We start from the raw sequence: 19,881 nt of genomic DNA on the forward strand, positions 1-19,881 counted from the left end.
CCCTTACTTTCGCGGCAGGCAATTTCTAAATTTGCTTCCTACGAGCAGCCGGAGCGTTGAAATTGCGTGTGGCTGCAGGAAAGATCGTCTCTGATGCAACTTCCGGTTGCATCAGAGATGACCTTTACGGCAGTCACATGTGATTTCAATGCTCCGGCTGTTTGTAGGAAACAAATTTAGAAATTGCTTGCTGCGAAGGTAAGGGGCAGGGAGGGAGATGCTCAGGCGGCGGCGGGCGGCAGCAATAAGGAGGGAGGGTGGGAGATGCTTGGGTGGCAGCGGCGATCAGGCAGCGGTGGCTATCAGTAAGGAGGGAGGAAGCACGATCGGTGACCGCACGCATTTCCTCTCTTAACTGCGGAGACAAGGCCATTCACCGCCCCACGGGGTGGTGAATGGCCTTGTCCCTGTAGCCGCGATGAACACTGTTCCCCCACCACCACTGTTTTGGCGGGTTACTGCAGTCACCCGCGGCTTACCGCAGGTAACAGCCACCGTACTATTTTCTACCCCTAAAGAGCTTAGACGCCTGCAATATAGGCCAGTAAAACACTGGTCTACATTGCAGATATCTAAGTTTTTTCTTAGGCGGCGTCAGCTGTGATTCTGTTAACGGTTACTAAGCGTGACTGACATGCGGCTGGAGTCCATTTTTGTAGACACCGTTGATTTAGGCACCAATTATAGAATCCAGCCCAAACAGCATACAACAAAGTCCAGACTATTGCAGCATGATAGTCCCAGATCTGCCTGCAAAAGTGTATGCTGCTTCAATAATTGCCTGAAAACTGTCAAATTCTTCTGCCTCCTGAATGCCACTAGCAACAAATTAAACAAAACTCCAGAGTCAAATAATATGAAGCTTTTGGAAGAGGCCATTTGTTTATCATCCTTAAGGCTGCTGTTAATGGGTTTCCTGAAGGTATTATTTTAATTTGTTTTTTTATTTTTGCTTGTATGTATTTTTGAAGATGTGCTATAAACACTTGATACTGCTAACAAGGCAATTAGCATTTAAAGATATATTATTGAAGAAAAGATAATATCAGAAATAAATGAAAAGATGCTAAATTACTTTTCCTTAGTCCCCAATAAGAAGATGGACCCACAAAATTTTCTGAAAGGAATTATAAACAAGAAAAGAGCATTTTCATGAAGCAGTAGTCACCAAATATGCAAATAATTAAAGCCCATAAATTAATGATTTTCAGGCAAGTGGCAATTAGTTGGGTATGAAACTTATCATCTAAGAAAGCTTGCAATTGTTTAGAATCAAAGAAAACATATCACACATTATTAAATTGTATCAAGCACTTAACAGGAAACCTCAAGAAGAGAACTCCATTATTCTGAAAGACTCTATTTCACAGGACAAAGAGCTGTTTACACCAGTGGCTCCCAAACCTGGTCCTGGAGGCACCCCAGCCAGTCAGGTTTTCAGGATAGTCACAATTAATATTCATGGGAGAAATCTGCTTGCAGTGGAGGCAGTGTATGCAAATATCTCTCATGAATATTCATCTGTGTGAAGCATATAACAAATTGTTGTCCATATCTGCTGCCAAAACGTCTTCAGATCAGAACATTTGAAAAGCATATAGTCCAAAGTGCCCACTTTACTATTACAAGTCCAACACTTATTTTGGGAAATAGCCATTTTGGAGCGACGGTAAGGAGTCCAGTAGGCACAATGCAGTAGAAAGAAGGCTATTTGTGACATAGAAGATGAGTGTAGTGATTTGTAAGAGTCAAGTAGCATTCCATTGATTGTCATCAAAGATCAATTCTGTGTCTTTATGCCAAACCTCTCTCAAGCCAGACAAGTGGTGGAATTTGTGCAATTGAAGTATCTTATACCACTGGGAGGCTTCACTTTTTTAAAATGTTATCTGTTCACTTAATGTTAAATAAGTCGGGTCTCATTGATTCTGTAGAGATAATGTAGTAGATGCTTTGATACTGTGAATATGTTGCAACTATCTAAAGTAATGGGCAGAAGGTAGGTTATAAAGTAAACACAATTCATTAAAAGGGATCCAGTTGGGACCATCGAGTAATTGGCCCACATGCCAGATGCCATTCCTTTGCTATAATTTCCAGTCCACTTGTTTATTCTGGATTAGGATTTTTTGATTATTCCATACAGGAGCCAGTAGAGAATCTGACCATTTTATCTTTGAGACTTGTTCAAGCTCATTTATAGCTTGGATGGTAGAACAAAATATAGGATTTTTATCAGTTATGATAACTTTTTTCATGAATGGTAGAAATTTCAAATTTAGTTGTCTACCTCTCGACTCCAATTTAAACCATGTGGGACGTGACTCAGGTCATGAAGAAAATTTCCATCTAGCTCCGTGACAGAGAAGAAAGGATAAGTGGTAATCGTAAAAACTCAGGAATCTGACTCCCCCACATGACAGAGCATTTCAGTTTTTGGAGACTTATGTTAGGTGATTTGTTGCACTAAAAAAGTTAGTTGATAAATTAGTTAACAATGATAAATATATTTAAACATATTGACTATTCTTGTTTTAATAGGCTTGTGCTCCATTATATCACTGGAGGACACTTAAGGCTGATCAGGAAAAGGATCCTGTTGGTACTTGTTATGTAGCAATTCAGAACTTCAGTGCATATGCCGAGTACTCTCCTTGTCGCAACAGTAAGTTATTTTTATTATTTTATATTAGTAAATACCAAAGTGATATTTAGTGAATGCTAATGCAGATTTATTTATTTATTCACTTTTCTATACCGTTTCCCCAGGGGAACTCAGAACAGTTTTACATAAATTTATTCAGGTACTCAAGCATTTTTTCCTGTCTGTTCCGGCAGTTCACAATCTATCTAATGTACCTGGGGCAATGGGAGGATTAAGTGACTGGCCCAAGGTCACAGGGAGCTGCGTGGGTTTGAGCCCATAACCTCAGGGTGCTGAGGCTGTAACTTTAACCACTGCGCCACACTCTCCCCTCCAGATGGGGCTAGAAGATAATTTGTTCATTGGAGACTGAACAAAGTATAAAATACTGTAATAAAATAACAATTAGATAATACAACAATTTATATTGCACTGGATACCATAATTTGCTTCAGTGGGAATTACAATATCAAATACTGGGCAAATCTAGCAAAATACATAGTATTACAAAAAGGTTACCAGTAACAGATAAACTATAGGTATACTTTTAACAATTTATGGAATTTCAAATAAGACAGAATCAATATTAATTCTACTGGAAGAGAGTTCCAACATTACATAAGAATAGCCTTACTGGGTCAGAATAGTGGCGTAGTAAGAGGGGTGGGGGGGAAGTCCACCCTGGGTGCCCTCTTGATGGGGTTGCTAGCACCTGTCCTCTCTGCCTTCCTCCTTCTCCGCTCCCCACTACTGCACGCCGTTTCCCTTCCCCCTGTACCTTTTTAACATTCGCGGTGCGAGTGACAACCCTATCCTGCTGCTTGTGCCAGTGTCAGCTTTTATTATGATGTCACTTCCTGGACCTGTGCCTATCAATATCCCCCAAACTCTTAAAGTAGTTTCTCTACATAGATCTTTATATGTAGCCATTGTTGATGGAAACTGTGGTGTCTAGAAAGTTGAGTTTTTTGAGGAGGAATGTTAAAGCATTTTTTATCACAGTACAAGCAGGCAGCATATTCTCACATGTGGGTGACGTCATCCAAGGAGCCCGGATGTGGACAGCCTTGCAAGCAGACTTGCTTTTGAAACTTTAAGAAAGTTTGCAATTGCCGCACCACGCATGTGCGAGTGCCTTCCTACCCAATGTAGGGCGCGTGTCTCCTCAGTTTTCCGCAGAGCTGACAATCTACTCATTTCGACATTCTGTTCTAGGCTTAGTTCTACTCATGCCTTCTCTCACTGAGGCTCATGTACTTTTTATTACAGGGTCGCTGTGTTTAGTTGCACGTTTCTTTAACAAAAAAAAAAAAAAATAAATAAATATATATATATATAATTTTGTTTCTTATTTTCTTCGTGTCAAGGGAGGCCTACTCACGGCATTTGCCTGTGGGGCTTGATTTTGCCATACCCGTCTTTCCTTCCATTCCCGTCAGTCACAGTGAAGCCTGACCATGTTTCAGGACGGCTGTTCGCTTACCAGAAATAGATCAATCTGTGCCTAAGTCCTTGAATCCTGTTCCTGCCTTGACCTTGAAGCCAGCCCACTTTTCTCTGAGGTCAAAATCTTCAACCTCGACCTCGATTAAATCTTCCACATTGTTTTCAGGGAACTCAGCTTACTTTTCCTCTAGGGTGCTGTTATCCTTGGTGTCTCCATCAGGTACGATTGCTCAGCCAACCCTTACGGACATGCCACCTCTAGAACCAGTGGGTCCGGTGGGTCTGAGGATCTCCAGGACATGTGTCTCGAATTCGAGGCAACCTCTTCCTCGAAATCTTCTTCGTCGGAGTCTATAGCCACACCAATTATACCAGCTTCAGTGGTCTCAGTGCCAGCTTTGCAGAGTATGTTGGGACTTATTCTGCATCAGGAGTTTGGTAACATGCTTGCCAACTTAACTCCTGCCTCGACCCTGCTTCCTGAGCACTCAGCAGTAATACAAGGAGTCGAGTCCTTGAGAGTGCCTTGAGCAAAACCAACACACTATATACAAGGAGTCGAGTCCTTGAGAGTGCCTCAAGAAAAACCAACACACTCTATATAAAGGGGTCGAGTATTTGCAAGTGCCTTGAGATACATCTGCACAAGGAGCTGAGTCCTTATCAGTGTCTCGACTTCGATCTCCAACTTCCAGCCCTACCTCTATACATAATCTTCGAGGCACAGGGCGAGGACTCAACAATCCTCATCGAGGCTGCATTCAAGATCACTACCTCATTTTTTGAGGCACAGTTCATCTCCACACCATCTGTCGAGGTATTCATCGAGACCCAGGTCCTCTTCTCGAGACAGACCTTGTTTCTCGAGGCATAGACAATCCTCGAGACAGTCACCCTCCTTCTCAAGAAAAGCTACGGCAGATTCAGTTTCATCAGTTGACTCCTTCTCATGTGCTTTTTCATCACCAGCTGGTTCTTTTTTGCTTATGGATTCAGATCTCAGGTGTCAATATTCCACAATGGTTTCACCTTCTGTCTCTGCCATGAGACATACTTCGAGGGGTTCCCGGTCGTCTTCAACTCAACGGGATCTCCCCTTTTCTGCTTCGATGTCCTTTACTCAATTTTTTTTTTTAATTTATAAATTTAGATAATTACAATATCAGATGATACAAAAGAAAAAAAGGGATCTTCTTTAAATATTGCATAATCATTCATACAAAATTCCTTTTTAAGCCCACATTTTTAAGCCTCTACTTTTCAATGGACCAAATCCTTAATGCTCCCCACTTCCGCCTTAACGCTCCCCTTCTCCACATTTGAAAACAGATCAAGCACTCTTCTTTGCAACAGATCAAATCCTTAACTCTCCTCAACACTTCCCACCTTCCTTTACTTTTTCCTCCTCCTCCCCCCCTTCCAAGATCGCTGCTCTCCCCCTCTCATATAATATGCTTTGTTCCCCCTTCTCATAAATTCAATTGTATTCTCTTACAGTACATACCGTATGCGCTCTGTATTAGCCCTTCCTTCACCTAAAATGTCAATGTAAACTAGTTTGACCCTTCGATTGCCTTGTTATGTTCTTCTTTTTTCAATCGCACTGTATGTAATTCATCTATTTGTTGTGAACCGCCTAGAACTCCCTGGGTATGGCGGTATACAAAAATAAATAATTATTATTATTATTATAAATGGGGAGAAATGATAAAATTTAAAAAACAAATTTATAAGATAAGATAAAGGAAATAATTCTTGATTCACCCCGCGAATCATAAACTATTCCTTACTCTTATAGGGATTCTTAATTTTTTCTTCTCTTATTTCTCAGCAGTGAAACTTAAACCTCTTAAAATTAACTCATTTCTGTTCTCGAGCAATTAGAAATTGTTGCAATTGTATGGGATCCCAAAAAATATATTCAATGTCTTGTAGCTTGACAAGACATTTATATGGGAATTTTAGGTAAAAAGATGCCTCTAGAGCTAAAACTCTAGTTTTTAACTTCAGAAACTCTTTCCACCTTAATTGAGTAGCTCTAGAGACATCTGGAAAAATTCTAACCAAATTCCCACAAAATTTAGTTAACCTATTTTTAAAATAAAGTTTTATTATTGACATCTTGTCTATCTCACTCATGCATGTTATCACTAGAGTGGACCGACTCTGGATCACATCCTGACTATCTTCCATAAACTCAGTCAAATTAATTTCAGTTGTGACCAAATGGTCCACCTCCTGAGTGGATTCTATTTTTTTTTTTGAGGAACATGATAGTAATTATTAATTGGAAAAATCTCTGCGTTGGGCAACCCCAGTATTTCTTTAAAAAATTTCCTTAATAAGAGTTACTGGGAAATTGACCAAGTGGAGATTTCTCGCTCTGTACATATTTTTCATTAATTCTATTTTAGAATGTATCACTGTAGAATCTTTAACAGCAGATACTGAGACAGCTTGAAGTGTATTACATTGAGCTTCCACCACATTTAATCGTTTATCCAAACAACAAATGTGGAATCCACATTTTCTAATTTATGAGAAACAGACTGTGAAAAATTCACCGTTTGTTTCACAGTTGACCTGAGAAACCCTTCTACTCTAGAAATACCTAACCTCAAATCTTTAAGGGTAATATCTTGTGTTTCCTCTGTTAGTGGTTGATCCTCCACTACACTTGAAAAATCAAGTGATTTAGGTATTTCAGTAAAAACTAACTTATTTCTCTGAATGGAGGATATCACATGTTCGGTGGAAAAGGTAGGATTTATATTCCTACTATCACTTGATACTTGGTGAAGGAGAGGAGTCCATTCGAGGGGGCTCACTGAAGCACCTGACATAGAAGAATTCATATTAAGTGGTACTACTGAAGGATTTTCAGTTAATGATGTCAAATGCCTATCCATAGGGCCAGATACAGCCAGTGTTGAACTTTTAGGTTTAATTTTTCTTTTCCCCATATTCAATCTATCAAACATTATGGAATAAGTGATACAACCTTGAATTCCAGCTCCTTGTGGCTCCAAGGGGCTCCCCAAGGGGCAAAACGTGCCCCTTTGGCCTCGCTCTGCAGCTATGCAGCTGCGGCCGCAACCACGGTAGCAGCTTCAATTTAAGATGTTGGAGACGGACCCAGTGATGTCAGGGGTCCGTCTCTTGCAATGCCTGCCCGTTGAGCAGCGATGGAATACAGCAACTGCTGTTGCAGGAAGCTCGGGAGCTACAAAAAGTCACCTCCAGTATCTCTCACAAGTCGTCCTTTACTCAATTTTTATGCCAAATGAGTAAAGATCTTAACCTCACTTTTGAAGACCACCCTGTTACTGGGCCTTCACCAAAGACCTCACGACACTCAATATGCTGGTATATTTAATGTATATTTTATTAATAATCAGTAACAGCTTATAGAGTCTTTCAGCATATAGAGTCAACAGAACATAGGTACGTCAAGCCGGCTTGAACAAACCTGTAATCTGTTCTCTTGAGTTATCAAAAGACTGTCTTCTTATACATTTTTGATAGCCTGAGACCACGTTAGTACTTATTACATCTCAAGTTTCTATTGGTTACTTACAATCGTTATTTCACTTATCAGTTCATTGATTGGACAACATTTTTACTTTTCTAAGTCATACTGCGTGTGATGTCCTGTTTACCAAAAATTCACCTAGTTCCCAACATATGTCATTTTAATATCAAGAATCATTAATTTCCAAGCAAGGCCTGCCCATTCCAGGACTTATTTGCAAAGTAATCAGTTTTATATTCTTAGTTAAGATATGTGGTAATTCACTTCTGTTCTAATGCTGGTAAATTCCATTCTCACAAGTAGACTTCTTTATTTTTATGATACTCAGCAAATGTTAGTTTCTGTGTGAAAGGATAAGTTTCACTTGACTTGCTTATTTTAGCAGAAACAGAGATTGTGTGAGAGCAGACAGTTTGTTCAGGGTGTCTTTCAGGACTGTAAAATGTATTGCCATTTTTCTATTAGTCTGGGGATTTAAGGGGGTCTGTCTTCACCTCCGTTATCATGGAGGTCATAAAATCTTCACCTGCACGCACCTGTACAGGCCTTTCTCCCCCCCCCCCTCCTTCCTCACTTTGAAGTCTGATTCAACATACTCTAAGGAGTATTTGGAAGAACTGGGTATACCTCATCCTTATTTGAACATACTGAAGCTTAGTTGGCTCAGTTCCCTATGATAGGATATTAAAAGCAACAGAAACAATATAAGACAGATTTATAAAGGGTGAAAGGCATTTTACATTCCAAAAATACTTCTGTAAATTCTCAAGCTTTTGAATTGGAAATATATATCCATCCCTAGAAAATACATCTTATTCCGTTTTGTCAGTCCATCTTGTTAACAGATGAGTCATGCTTCTGCAGATAAAGGTGAAATCATGCTCCAGATGAAAAAGCATGCCCTTTTCTTTTGATGAAGAAATTGCACTCTATCTAAATGCAAGGATGGCCTTAAAGATTAGATTGGACTAAAGCAACTAAGGGTGGAGGCAGGGCTGGTCCAAGGATATTGGACATCCTAGGCAAAATTTGAGCCCTGGTTCCCCCCCCCCCCCCCTCCTACACACACACATACACACACACAGAGGTGGTCGAACAGCATCTCTCATTCCCTCCTCTACTCCTGCTCTCAGGTTTACCAGCATTTCCACTTCCCCTCTTTAACCCCTCTCCCTCAAGTTGCTAAAATCTCCCCTTTCCCTCATCCCTTACCCTAGTATTACCAGCATTTTCCCTTTCTCTCTCTACCCCTCCCTTTGATCAACACCTTATTTCCCCTTCCTTACTTCTACTCCATGTCCAGTATCTCGAGACTACAACGGGAACTCACGATAGCCATTTTGCTGATGGCTTTGCACGGGGCAGGAGCATAGGAAGATTGCTCCTGCCTTGCTAGACCACCAGGAGGGAGGCAGAGGTGGGTCAGAGCCAGCCCAAAACCTTATTTGCAATTTTTCCCTATTTGCGGGCTGGCTCTGCACCTAACCCCCGCAAATATGGAGGGAGAGCTGTATAGTATTTTTTTACCGATTGTGTGAACTAAAGTGGAACTGCCAAAGAAGAAGCAAGCATGTTCTGGTATAAAATGGAGCATTTGTCAAATATGTGACACTGTGTGCGAGTATGAGTAAGCACAAGCTGAATTTTTATTTTTGTTTGTGGGAGTTTCAGCTAGGAGAAAATAAAAATTATCTGTTTATTTACAACGGCTAGCCAGAATAAAATCAAAGTAATATCAAGCAGAAGTGATGTATAGGAAACAGGGAGACAGGGTTTTCTGTCCTTTAATTTATTTAAAATTAGAGAGGCAGATGCAGATGTTACCTGAATGGAATATTTACCTGGATCCCAGAAGACATCATTGAAAGCAAAGGTACCCAACATCCAAGAGAGCCCTTGAAAAAGGAAAAACAGCTAAATAATTGAGATTCTTGAGAACACCAGATAACAGAATTCTCAAGGTGTCTGAGATGTTTGAGGTGGAACCTAAAAGAGAAAAAAAATCTTTAAGGATTCTAATATTTTGCAAAGTGAACTTATCCAAAGTAATTCTAAGTACATTATTTATGTGGCTAGCACTTATACTTATCTTGAGAATCTTTTTAATGATCTTGATGACAAAGCTGTTTGATCTTGCTACTATGTAATTGAAAAGCATATGTCAATTTGGCACTTGCAAGTTTTGAAATTAGATTGATGATTATTTAACATCTAATAATTAACAAAATAAATAAACCACATTTTTAATGTTAAATTTCCTGGTTTGGCATTGAGATTATTTGCGGAAACCATTGTGACATTTTATTAACATTTTTTAAAGTGTAAAATCTTGCTCCGCCACCAGATGGTTTTCAGCAGTACATAAAAATCCTGCCCCCTAATCCAAAAAACTTACTGCCAGCTCAGAGCTAGTGTTGGGGTGATAGCCACAGTCATTTTTGTCATTATTGCTGCTGCTGGGTACAGGTGAGCATTTATGGGAATTGGGAGGCACTGCTCAATATGACCCTAGTTAAGTCACTTAATCCCCCCATTGCTTGAGTACCTGAATGTATATCACTTAGGTTATAAGTGTTATATAAATACAAAAGAAAATATTTTAGAAAATAAACATATATATATATATATATATATATATATATATAAATAAATGAAGCAGGAAAGAAAGCACGTACCCATTTCATGGCATTATTAGAAAGGTTGCAAGTAATTGTGAAACATTAACTTGTGAGGTACTGCAGCTGTTACAAATAACTTGTTTAACTCAAATGAGTCAACTTTGTAATTGTCCTGCATATTGTCAAACTTCTGGCATCAGGTACACTGCTGTTTGTTGAGAAAAAAAAATGTCATATTACCAGGATAACCATACTAATCCCTCCTCCTTCATTCTGCTGATCCTGTCAGTTCACTATTGGGATATGCGCTGCAATAATAGAGAAACTTTGCATTTAAAGGTGGTAAGAAAGGACCCTAAAATGGGATCTTAGATCTCTGACCAGACCCTTTTTGTATTCCGTTTCCTTTTTTTTTTTTTTTTTAAATCTTTATTGGTTTTCAAAACTTATAAAAAGTGCAACAATTATATACTCAATAATATCAAATAACAACACTTAAATTCTTGCAAACATCTGAAACAAATTACCCTATCTCCTCCCCCTCCCTTTCCCTCCCTCCCTACCTGGATATGTGTAGAAATCTTAAGTAAATCTAGGAACTAAGGATTTAATCCTTCTATTGCTTGACAAATGCCTCCAATGGACTCTAAGGCCCTGATTCTACAAAAGTGCGTCCCGATTTTAGGCAGCTGTAGGCGTCCTACAGCTGTCTAATCAGCCAATCGGGATGCACGTTTTTTTTAAAAAATGCTCCCCAGGCAGGCCGCCTATATTGAAGGCGAGGCCCGCAAGACACCTAGGCCCTGATTCTGTATAGGACGCCCGGGAGAGGCGTCCTATTCAGAATCGGCCTACACTAAAACCCCGATTCTGTAACCGGCGTCCATGTTACAGACGCTGGTTAGAGAATCGGGTTAGATTAGACACGGCCCGCTACACTTATTGCGGCAAGGGATCTCTCTGCCGCTATAAGTATAGCCGTCCGCGGCCTGTCCGATCGCTGGCAGGAGGGTGCCCAAACCCTCCTGCCAGAAGATGCCTCCCCCTCCGACCACCCCCCGATACTACCAACCGCCCCCCCGACATTACCGATCTCCCTCCCACCCCGACACTACCGATCGCTGTCAGGAGGGTGCCCAAACCCTCCTGCCAGAAGATGCCCCCCCCCGACAATATGGATCGCTGGCAGGAGGGTGCCCAATCCCTCCTGCCCGAAGACGCAACCTCCCCCCCCGGCGCTAACAACCCCCAAATCTCCACCCCATCGAACTTAACCTGTTCTTCAGGCCAGACGGTTCTTGCCTACAGCTGCCTAAAATCGGGACGCACTTTTGGAGAATCAGGGCCTAAATCTCTTTGAACCTCCTACTATTTCCAGATTGTTCTGCTATCATCCTTTCATATCTATAGTATAAACAAAGTGTTTCCCACTAAAAAGAAAACTATCCCAATTTTTCCAATTTCTAGTTATTAATTGCATGGCCACCCCAGTCATAATAATAAGTTTATTTTGATGTTTGTCAATTGGACTATTAACGGTCTCTTTTATGCTGCGCAGCAACAGCCCCAAAGCCCTTTAAATCTCTATGTGCTTCGGGGCTGTTAACGCAGCGGCTTTGTAAAAGAGGTCATAAGTTTCAACAATATCCCAAATAAAACCACTTCATAAGATAATGGAATAGAGACACCTAATACCATATTAATTTTGCCCCAAATTGACTTCCAAAAATTGAGTATCAATGGACAATAAATTAAAAGATGATCCATTGTCCCTACTTCAAGTTGACAGTGCCAGCATCTATTAAACTTTGAATTATCCAACTTTTGTAAACGAACTGGGGTCCAAAATATTCTATATAACAAAAAGAACCAAGTTTGTCTCATAGATGCTGATGCTGTACATCTTATTGTCCATGTCCAAATCGGTGGTCATTGCGTAGCAGAAATATGCTTGTTCGTTTCTATACTCCAAATGTCTCTTAAGCTTGTTTTAGGTTTTTTCGCCAAATATTCAGATATTAATTTATATCACTTGGCGGCCTGATGTCCTTGAAAATCTGTCTGGAAACATAAACCTGGCAAGCTATACTGATTTTTTAAGTTGCGCCAGTCAGGGAACCCTTTCTGAATGGCCTGCTTCAACTGAAACCATTTATAACCTTGAGACTTTGATATACCAAATGATTGTTGTAACTGTAATAAATCTACCATTTTCCCATTCAATATTACATCATTTAGAGTACGAATGCCAGCCTGCAGCCAATGTTTCCAGAGGATTTTAGACTTGCCGATTTGTATCTTGGAGTTCAACCATAGGGATTGACATCTGGTTTGCTGCATTGGAACAGGAGTTAAAGCATCTATAAATTTTAACGTAGACCATGTTGAATGAAAAATAATGTTGTCTTTATATATTCTTGGAAGCTTGATACTTAAAATATGGCTAAGATGAAGTGGGGCCATAAGATGACTTTCCAGAATCAACCAATCTGGTATATTCTCCATGAGTTCAGGAAGGATCCAATACATACCCTGACGCAAAATAAAAGCTTGATGATATCTGTAAAAAGTTGGAAAATTTACCCTTCCTATCGATTGCAATTTTTGCAAAGATACTAAGGCTATTCTAGGAGTTTTACCAAGCCAAAGGAATTTTGAAAGAATCCCATTTAGTTTTTTGTAAAAAGATGATTGAAAATAAATTGGTAACATACTCATTTGGTAACAAACTACAGGCAAGATCATCATTTTCATAGTTTGGACTCTCCCCCACCAAGAGAGATGTAATGGATTCCAATGCTCACACATTTCTTTAACCTTCAACAATAAGGATCTTTCATTTACTGTAATTGTATCTTCCAATGTTTTTTGAATCATTATACCTAAATATTTTGGGCTTCTTTTACTAAGGTGGACTAGCGTTTTTAGCGCACGCACAAGATTTGCGCGCACTAGCTGAAAAATTGCCACATGCTTAAAAGGAGGTGGTAGCGGCTAGCGCGCGGGGCAATTTAGCATGCGCTATTCCGCGCGTTAAGGCCCTAACGCACCTTTGTAAAAGGAGTCCTTTATTCCCTATTCTTTCCAAAGAAATGGAAATGGATCAAATATTCCTTTTACATTCAGTTTACATTCAGTGGAAGAACCTCTGATTTCTTCCAATTTATTTTATATCCAGAAAATTTACCAAAATGATCAATTAAATCCAGTAAATGAGGGATGGTTAATTCAGGATTTTTCAAATGAAGCAATATATCATCTGCATAAACCGAAACTTTATAATCGCGACCTGAATATGGAATTCCCTGTATCTCCTCTGCTTGCTGAATGGCCAATAACAAGGGTTCCAAAATAATATAAAAAAGCAAAGGAGATAAGGGACATCCTTGTCTAACTCCCCTCTTTAAACTAAAACATTCAGAGAATGTTTTATTAATATATAATCTGGCCAAGGGGGAACTATACAAGGTTTGAATCATTTGAATAAATCCGGAACCTATTCCAAACCAATCCATTTCTTGGTACATAAAAGTTCATTCTACTCGATCAAAGGCCTTCTCTGCATCCAAGGATACCTCTATAGTTTTTGCTAAATTAAGCATATGAAGTGCCAATCTAGTGTTGTTTGCATGATGTCTTTGAGCAACAAAACCCGTTTGGTGCATTCCATTCATATAAGGGAGAGCCTTAGCTAAGCTCAGAGCCAATAATTTAATCAGAATTTTCCCATCCACATTTATTAAAGAAGTCGGTCTATAGTTTGAAACCAACATGAGATCTCTGTTTGGCTTTGGCAAAACAATAGAAACATAGAAACATAGAAGATGACGGCAGAAAAGGGCCACAGCCCATCAAGTCTGCCCACTCCAACAACCCTACCCCCTTGAATTTACCCCCCTAGAGATCCCACATGTGTATCCCATTTCCTTTTAAAATCCTTCACGCTGCTGGCCTGAATTACCTGAGGTGGAAGTTCATTCCAACGATCGACCACCCTTTCGGTGAAGAAGAACTTCCTGGTGTCGCCATGAAATTTCCCACCCCTGATTTTCAGCGGATGGCCTCTTGTGGCAGAGGGACCTTTAAAAAAGAAGATATCATCCTCCACCTCAATACGGCCGGTGATATATTTAAACGTCTCTATCATGTCTCCTCTCTCTCTACGTTCTTCGAGTGAATATAGCTGCAATTTATTCATCCTTTCTTCATACGGGAGGTCTTTGAGTCCCGAGACCATTTTGGTGGCCATTCTTTGAACCGACTCAACTCTCAGCACATCCTTTTGGTAATGTGGCCTCCAGAATTGTACACAATACTCCAGATGAGGCCTCACCATGGATTTGTACAATGGCATTATAACTTCGGGCTTCCGGCTGATAAAACTTCTTCGGATGCAACCCATCATTTGTCTTGCCTTTGATGAAGCCTTCTCCACTTGATTGGCAGTCTTCATGTCTTCGCTAATGATCACCCCCAAATCACGTTCCGCCTTGGTCCTAACTAAGGTTTCACCATTTAGTGTGTAAGTTTTGCATGGATTCCTGCTGCCGAGGTGCATGACCTTACATTTTCTAGCATTGAAGTTTAGCTGCCAAGTCGAGGACCAATGTTCCAATAGAAGTAGATCCTGCGTCATACTGTCTGGTAAAGTGTTCTCACTTACTATGTTGCATAGTTTGGCGTCATCAGCGAATAATGTGATTTTACCCTGAAGCCCCTGAGTCTGATCTCCCACAAATATGTTGAAGAGGATCGGGCCCAAGACCGAGCCCTGAGGCACTCATCACCTCCGACGTTTTTGAAGGGGAACCATTTACCACCACTCTCTGAAGTCTACTGTTTAGCCAATCACCGACCCATGTAGTTAATGTCTCTCCCAGTCCCATTGATTTCATCTTGTTCAATAGTCTGCGGTGCGGAACGCTATCAAAAGCTTTACTAAAGTCCAAGTAAACGACGTCTAGGGACTCACCCACATCCAGTTTCCTTGTTATCCAGTCAAAGAAACTAATTAGATTGGATTGGCAGGACCTGCCTTTGGTAAATCCATGTTGGCGGGGATCCCGTAGATTCTTCTCGTCTAGGATTGTATCTAATTTATGCTTAATTAGTGTTTCCATGCGTTTACTCACTATGGATGTGAGACTCACCGGTCTGTAATTCTCAGCCTCTGTAAGTGCTTCTGCAATAGTACCTGATATGTGACCCTTCGTCAGTTGTGATTGATATAATTGAAAAAGATGAATTAACAGTATATTTTGAAAAGATTTGAAAAACTCCACTGTAAATCCATCACTACCCAGAGCAGACCCAGCTCTGAGAGACTTCAATGCTGACTGGAGCTCTGTAAACGATATCAGTGCCTCAAGCTTTTCTTTTATATGCTTTGGAATTTTTAACCCATTAATTGAATTCAAAAAATCTCTTCCTTCATTCTCTTTACTAGAATATAGTTCAGAAGAATATAAAACTTTATAATCCAGAAATTGATTTAAAACATCTGCTATGTGGGTATAAATCTTGCCCTTTTCATCCTTAATGGCCGCAATCTTTCCTCTTTTCTTTTTAGCTTTTAGATAATTAGCCAATACTCTTCCCGCTTTATTCAAATTTCCATAATACACCGCTTGCTGACGAAACAAATATTTCCTAGCCAATTGTGAGCAAATCTCATTATATTTGTATTTAGCATTCAACAGTGCCATTTTTTGCTTCTAGAGTGGAAGCTTAGCTGTTCATATAACTGTAGACCCCTGAAGAAGCCAACAGTTTGGCAAAACGGGTCCCGTTGGGCCAAGAATTAAGTTAATAGAATCAACTTGGGAATAATTAGCACAACAAATTGAGATAAGTGTTGGTTTTTTCAAAATTTTCTACAATTTTACATAATCAGGCTCGAGGAATGGGCATTGACATGGCAGATGAGGTTCAACGTGGATAAATGTAAAGTGATGCATGTCAGTAACAAAAATCTCAAGCACGAGTACAGGATGTCCAGGGCGGTTCTTGGAGAGACCTCCCAGGAAAGGGACTTGGGAGTTCTGATCGACAAGTCGATGAAGCCGTCTACACAATGTGCGGTGGCAGCGAAAAGGGACGAACAGAATGCTAGGAATGCTAAAGAAGGGGATCACGAACAGATTGGAGAAGGTTATCATGCCGCTGTACCGAGCCATGGTGCACCCTCACCTGGAGTACTGCATCCAGCACTGGTCGCCGTACATGAAGAAGGACACGGTACTACTCGAGAGGGTCCAGAGAAGTGTGACTAAGATGGTTAAGGGGCTGAAGGTGCTGCCGTACAGTGAAAGATTAGAGAAAGCGGGCCTCTTCTCCTTCGAACACAGGAGATTGAGAGGGGACATGATCGAAACATTCAAGGTACTGAAGGGGATAGACTTAGTAGATAAGGACAGGTTGTTCACCTTCTCCAAGGTAGGGAGAACAAGATTGCACTCTTTAAAATTGAAAGGGGATAGATTCCGTACAAACGTAAGGAAGTTCTTCTTTACCCAGAGAGTGGTAGAAAACTGGAATGCTCTCCCGGAGGTTGTCATAGGGGAAAATACCCTCCAGGGATTCAAGACAAAGTTAGACAAGTTCCTACTGAACAAGGACGTAACTGGTAGGGCTAGTCTCAGTTAGGGTGCTGGTCTTTGACCAAAAGGGCCGCTGCGTGAGCGGACTGCTGGGCATGATGGACCACTGGTCTGACCGAGCAGCGGCACTTCTTATGTTCTTATGTTCATTTATTGATCTTTACATAGAAGAACACACGTCAGGATGCTGTGGAGCAAAACAAAAGGGGGGACCCGTTCTTGAAAAAGCCTTTAGGCGAAACTTGTTGAACCTTAAGGTCCTTCCCGAGGTTCAAAAAAAAGAATGAAGAAATAGCTAAAGTTTTAAAGTTGTATAAAAAAGTTTATTGATTTGCACAAAATATAGAGTATAGAGCACAAGCATTTAAAAAAACTAAGGTCTGATGATGAATAAAAGCCAGAAAGAGAAACAAGCCTTCAAATAATTTGGCTGGTGGTTGGCTGGAACTGAAGACCATAGAGGGACTTAGAAATGCATTATATGAAGAAAGAAAGTTTGCTTAGAAATTAGGCACTTTGAAGTTTATTATATGCCGTTGTGGATTGATGGCATTTATTGCGCTAAGCACTTTATGTTTTGATTGTTAGTATAAAAGCACGCATAGAGCTCAATGAATGATACCTAGTACCTGCTTGAGCTGATTTAAGAACTCGCGCAGGGAACTGAGAGCTCAGCTGCACAGTTAATGACACATTGGAGGCAATTGTGTTTGATAAGTCTGTTTGGAAGCAAGTTTGATACAGTAAGGGACTTTTTCCATTGTGTATGATTTAGTATGAAATAATCTGCCCTCTTAGAGTTGCCTTGAAAGCATTCCATATAGTTTCCAAAGAGATCTCCTCCGAGGTATTGAGTTGAAAATACTCATTCATTTTTATTTAAATTTCCTCAAGAAAGTTTGAGTCCGCAAGCAGTGTATTATTTTTTTTTTAATTCTTTATTTATCATTTTAAAATTCTTAACAAAATCAAAAACATTTTGTACAGAAAGATTGTTAGATCAATACACAAAATTATAAGAAAAATCATTTACATGATGTAGAAGGAAAAAATAATTTTTTTAGTCAAACAATCTCAAGTCCTCTATAGTATGATCCAAGATTATTTATGAGTGAACTTTAGGAAATCAATTTATAATTCTATACAAAGAAAACAGTATCGTGTGCCTGGCTTGAGGAATTATTCTAATATCAAATCCAATTAGCTTACTATTACGTTGTTGTTACTGTAGTAGTTGTTGTTCCTTCTTTTTCCAGACGTTTCAGTGACAGAAAGGTTGTAAGCTGAGATGGTTCAAAAAACACATACTTATTATCTCGATACCTTATTATACATTTACATGGGAAACGTAAAAAGAAAATACCCCCCAGCTGTGTAACTCCTGCTTTCATCAAAAGAAACTGCCGCCTACGGTTCTGAGTTTCTCTACTAACATCTGGAAACATTTGAATTTTCAAACCCAAAAATTCTTTATTCTTGTTTCTAAAGAACATTTTCAAAATCCAATCCTTATCCGGCAACAACGCCACAGATAGTAACAGAGTTGCTGGTTTAACCAAATCTTTATCTGATGTTTCCAGAATTGCTGTCAAATCTTGTTGAAGGTCTTGTATTTCCTGTTTCTTATCCTCCGAATGTTGATCCCCTTCTTTAATAGGCAGATAATATACTCGAGTGAGAGGAGGCAATGATTCCTCAGGAATATTAAGTATCTCCATAAAGTACCTTTTTATCATCTCTCTCGGGTTTATAGATATAATTTTAGGAAAATTCAACAGTCGTAGGTTACTAGTCCGATAGTTATTTTCTATAGTTTCCAATTTTCTTCTAATAATTTGATTATCTTTTATTATTGTAGATTGAACTTGTTTAATCGTTTTCACTTCATTTTCAATTTCTCCCACTTTTTCTTTAACATTAGAAATTTCCTGTTTATTTTCCTCTATTGTCTGTTTTAGAATTTTTGTATTCTTTTCACCTTCCTTAATTTGTTTAGTTAGTGAGTCTCCCAGTTTGGAAACTAAGTCCCAAATTGAGTCAAGAGTCACTTCAGCTGGTTTTTCATATTTAAAGAAAGTCTCATGTAAAATTTGAGAAGGCTCACCTTGACTGCCTTCTGACTGTTGGTCTGGATTTTCTCCTCTTCCTGCTCTATCCGCTGGAGGTGTCTCTGGGCTTAACAAAGCCATAGAGACTTCACCTTGCTGGCTCCCCGGTGTTACAGCCTCATGGTCAGAGAGTGCAGCAACTTCTGGCCCACTCCTTCCCCGTGGAGAACTCGCACACAGCGGTGGGGGAGGTGGATTCCTCTGGTCGGGGCTCAGCGTAGTATCCAGCCCCAGGACTTCCGGTTCGGCGTCACTCCACGTCGCAGAGTCCAGCGGGTGATTCCCCGATCCCACTGATTCCCTCTGAAGACGCTGAAGAAAATGTTCGATCGAGGTGAGAGGGGGGTGTTCAAGACGCCGCGAGGCAGCAGCGGCGGCGCTCTTCCCCCGTCTCTTCGGCATCGCGACCGACAAAAATCTAGTCGCTGCTATGATTGGAAGCGGACGTACCCTCAGCGTCTCACCAGACACCGGTACAAATCGCCATCTTGGATCACAGTGTATTATTGAATCTCCAAACATGTCTATTAGAATCTTCTTCAGTGAACTGATATTCAATCCAAATTCCAGCATGATCCAACAGAATGATAGGATCTATGCTTGCTTTTGTTACCTGTTGTATTAGTGAGGAGTAGTGGCTCGTGGCCAGCAGGGGGTGATGTTTATGGGACGGTAATGGAATGGATGTCAGAACATGATAAGTGCAGTATTTTTTGTGGAGTTTTTCTACAAAAGCGCCTGTTTTTCGTATGATTCTGGGTAATTCTAGTTAGACAAATACATGTGTCAGTTAGGGCCACGCCCAAATAGAAGCGTACAAAAAAACGGGTGAATAAAAATCTGAATAATATGTAGCTAAGGCCAGAAGAAAAACACACTATAGATTAAAATAAGGGAAAGAATGGTGTTTTTTTTATGCACTTTGATGCTAGGC

At 40.1% G+C, this 19,881-nt stretch overlaps 1 protein-coding gene across 3 annotated transcripts in view; it reads left to right on the forward strand.

Moving 5' to 3' along the window:
- Positions 1–19,881, forward strand: part of ITGA8 (integrin subunit alpha 8) — a 473,328-nt gene that overhangs the window by 66,526 nt on the left and 386,921 nt on the right. For all 3 annotated transcript variants that reach the window (XM_033931203.1, XM_033931201.1, XM_033931202.1), the window contains exon 4: positions 2,542–2,665. In XM_033931203.1, coding sequence (XP_033787094.1) covers positions 2,542–2,665 — 124 coding nt within the window. The remainder of the gene's footprint in view (positions 1–2,541; positions 2,666–19,881) is intronic.

This window comes from Geotrypetes seraphini, chromosome 2 (genome assembly GCF_902459505.1).
Source record: "Geotrypetes seraphini chromosome 2, aGeoSer1.1, whole genome shotgun sequence".
NCBI classification, from domain to species: Eukaryota; Metazoa; Chordata; class Amphibia; order Gymnophiona; family Dermophiidae; genus Geotrypetes; species Geotrypetes seraphini.